Source organism: Trichechus manatus, unplaced genomic scaffold (genome assembly GCF_000243295.1).
Source record: "Trichechus manatus latirostris isolate Lorelei unplaced genomic scaffold, TriManLat1.0 scaffold00028, whole genome shotgun sequence".
In the NCBI taxonomy this organism is placed as follows: domain Eukaryota; kingdom Metazoa; phylum Chordata; class Mammalia; order Sirenia; family Trichechidae; genus Trichechus; species Trichechus manatus.
The window spans coordinates 22,078,600-22,081,812 of NW_004443964.1; the positions used below are offsets into that span (position 1 = coordinate 22,078,600).

Sequence of the window (3,213 nt, forward strand, 5' to 3'; positions counted from 1 at the left end):
GTGTGTGTGTGTGTGTGTGTGTGTGTGTGTGAGAGAGTGTGCGCGCGGGGGTGGGGTGAGGTGGGGGGGAGATGTTTTCGTTTCAAAATACACTTCACAAATGGACTTTCTGCCCACTTCAAGTGCTTGGGGCAGCGAGTTGAAAAGGAGAAAAGTCAAAGGAGAAAGATCTTCCTACCCGCAGAGGAGTGGGCCGGGGGTGGAGGCCATTCCTCACAGGATCTCCACCCGCTCCCTACCACCACTCCCGTTTAATTTTTCCACGTCTTCATCTCCGTTGGGAGGTTTCCAAAGATCGAATGAAGGAGACAGGACAAGTGAGCTGGGAGAATGGGGTGGGGGGGCGTGAGGAAAATAAAAAGAATCCAAGTCTTATTCGAAAATATCCAACTGCTTCCACCGGCCCAGCGTCAATGAGGAGGCTCACAAATTTGGCTTTTAAAGGTGAAGTGTAACAAACTCCCAACTCCTCCAAGCCAACAAAAACAGCGCGCAGACTAGGTGCCTCTTCCAGCAGGCCCAGCCCTGCCAAATCACCAAAAAATTCGAACCAAAGGGGGGGGGGGACGGTTTTTAAAAGGGCACTTAAGGAGAGAATCCCCTCCATCCCCTCCTCCCCCCAGTTCTTCAGCCCTGGCGCCCGTCACTTTTTTTTTCTTTTCTTTTTTTTAAATAGAAAATATATAATTAAATTTACAAAGACTATTTACAGTTTTAATTACAAACCTGGAAAGGGGTGTTGGGCAGAGTTCTCTTTAAAAAGCAACCTAAAAAAGAGATGTTTCGATTGTTCTTTATTTAAAAAAATAAAATAAGGAGTCTGTTAAGAGCCCGCCGGGCAGAGGAAGGCGCGGCGCCCGCCCGGGCCGGGAGCGTCCCTTCACACCGTGGTCTCCCCGTGCCGGCTGTTGGTGAGGCGGGTGTAGAACTTCCTCCACGAGTGCAGCGTCTTGCCAGACCAGATCCAGAAGCCCGACGTGATGCCCACGATGAGCGTCATGAGGTATTTGATCATGTAGACAGTGAAGTCGGGCGACATGCGCGGCGTGTAGTGCGCCGGGCACGGAATGGCCAGGCTCTTGCAGTGCTGGCTCACCCACGAGCGCTCCCAATGCTCGCGGAATGCCTGCTCGTAGAAGTAGCAGGCGATCACGATGGTAGCGGGCACCGTGTAGAGCACCGAGAAGACGCCGATGCGCACCATGAGGCGCTCCAACTTCTCCGTTTTGGTGCCGTCGTGCTTCATGATGGTGCGGATGCGGAAGAGCGACACGAAGCCGGCCAAGAGGAAGGACGTGCCGATGAACAGGTACACGAAGAGCGGCGCCAGCACGAAGCCGCGCAGCGGGTCCAGGCTGTTGAGGCCCACGAAGCACACGCCGCTCAGCAGGTCGCCGTCAATCTGGCCCATGGCCAGGATGGTGATGGTCTTGACAGCGGGCACGGCCCACGCGGCCAAGTGGAAGTACTGTGAGTTGGCCTCGATGGCTTCGTGGCCCCACTTCATGCCGGCCGCCAGGAACCAGGTGAGCGACAGGATGACCCACCAGATGGAGCTGGCCATGCTAAAGAAGTAGAGCATCATGAAGAGAATGGTGCAGCCTTCCTTCTTGGTGCCCTGCACCACCGTGCGGTAGCCGTCCTCCGAGAAGCGCTCGTTGCACACCACGCGCTCCTGCAGCACGAAGCCCGCGATGTAGGCCACGGACACCATGGTGTAGCAGCCCGACAAGAAGATGATGGGCCGCTCAGGGTAGCGGAAGCGCTGCATGTCCACCAGGTACGTGGTGACAGTGAAAAAGGTGGAGGCGCAGCAAAGCACAGACCAGGTGAGAATCCAGAGGCGGGCAAAGCGCGTCTCCTCCTGCGAAAAGAACATGGAGCCGTCCGGCCGCGCCGGCTCGCAGGGCGCCGCGCAGTCGCGCTCGCCTAGGAACTTATAGCTGAGATAAGACGGCACTTTGAGGACACGCGGGCAGTGGAATGGGTGCTCCAGCGTGGCGTAGCGAGGGGGCGCGCCTCCGCCGCCCGGGCCGCCGGGTGTGCCCCCAGCGCCCGGCTGCAGGCCTGGCGGCGGCACTGTAGTAAGCAGAGCTGGGGAGCCGTCCTCTGAGTGGTTTTGGCCCACGCAGATCTGCTCCGCGCCGTGGCGCGGGAAGTGCTCGCAGCGTAGGCGCTCGGGCCACTGAAAGCCGAACTTGTTCATGAGCGCCTCGCAACCCTGGCGCGCGCGCTCGCAGATAGAGCGGCACGGCGGGATGGCCTGCTCCAGCACGGTGCACACAGGCGCGTACATGGAACACAGGAAGAAGCGCAGTTCGGGCGAGCACTGCACTTTCACCAGCGGGTAGAACTGGTGCACCTCCAGGCCCGCGTCCTCCTGGTTCGTGTGGCCCAGAAGGTTGGGCATGATGGTCTGGTTGTAGGCGATGTCCGTGCACAGTGGAATGGAGATGGGCTGGCAGAAGCCGTGATCAGGGATGGAGATGCCCTTCTCCCCGTGGAATTGGGCCGGCCCGGCGGTAGGCAACAGCAGCAGCAGCGGCAGCAGCAGCCGGGGCAGGGCGCTGCGGAGCCGCATGCTGGCCGCCGCCCCGCACCCGGCTCCCGGGCGCCCCCCCCCGCCCCCGCCCCCAGCCCGGAGACCGCGCGCCTTCCTCGCCGCTGTCTCGCCGCGGCCGCCGCCTCCCGTGCCTCTTTGCAAACTTTGCTCGTGTCCGCAGATTTGGGGAGGCCGGGCGGGGGGAGGGGGCGGTGCGCCTGCCGGCTAGCTCGCCGCCGTCCGACTGAGCCGCCGGAGTCGCCGCGCGCAGTTGCTCTCTCTCCTCCTCTTCCTACTCCTCTCGCCTCTCCGCTCCCCCTCTCCCCCACCCTTCTCCGCCCAGCAACTTCTTTGTGCCTCCTCCAGCCCTCACCTCGGCCTCTCCGATCCCAATTAGTCCGTTTCAAGGGGGCCCACGCCAGCGGCCCCGCCCTCTCCTCAGCCCCCCAAAAATGGGATCTTGAAAACCGCCCCGTCGAGCTCGAAGTCCCGTCCCAAAAAGTGCTCTCGGCCAATCAGATTCAAACCCGGGGACCAGCCCCGAGGGCTGGATTGGTCAACCACAACATACTGAGATCAGAAACCAGATGCCAACAAAACTTTCCCCCGCTCCTTTTGCTTTTTAAAGAGACAAGCTATTATTACATTAAGGTCTGTTTGCCCAGCCCGGG

The 3,213-nt window shown here is 60.3% G+C and overlaps 1 protein-coding gene across 1 annotated transcript; it reads right to left on the reverse strand.

The window, feature by feature from the left end:
* Positions 1-739: 739 nt before the first annotated feature.
* On the reverse strand, positions 740-2,805 carry FZD2 (frizzled class receptor 2). The gene has a single exon (XM_004374290.3). It carries the CDS (start codon positions 2,579-2,581, stop codon positions 881-883), a length of 1,701 nt encoding a protein of 566 aa, XP_004374347.1. The 5' UTR covers positions 2,582-2,805; the 3' UTR covers positions 740-880.
* Positions 2,806-3,213: the final 408 nt, after the last annotated feature.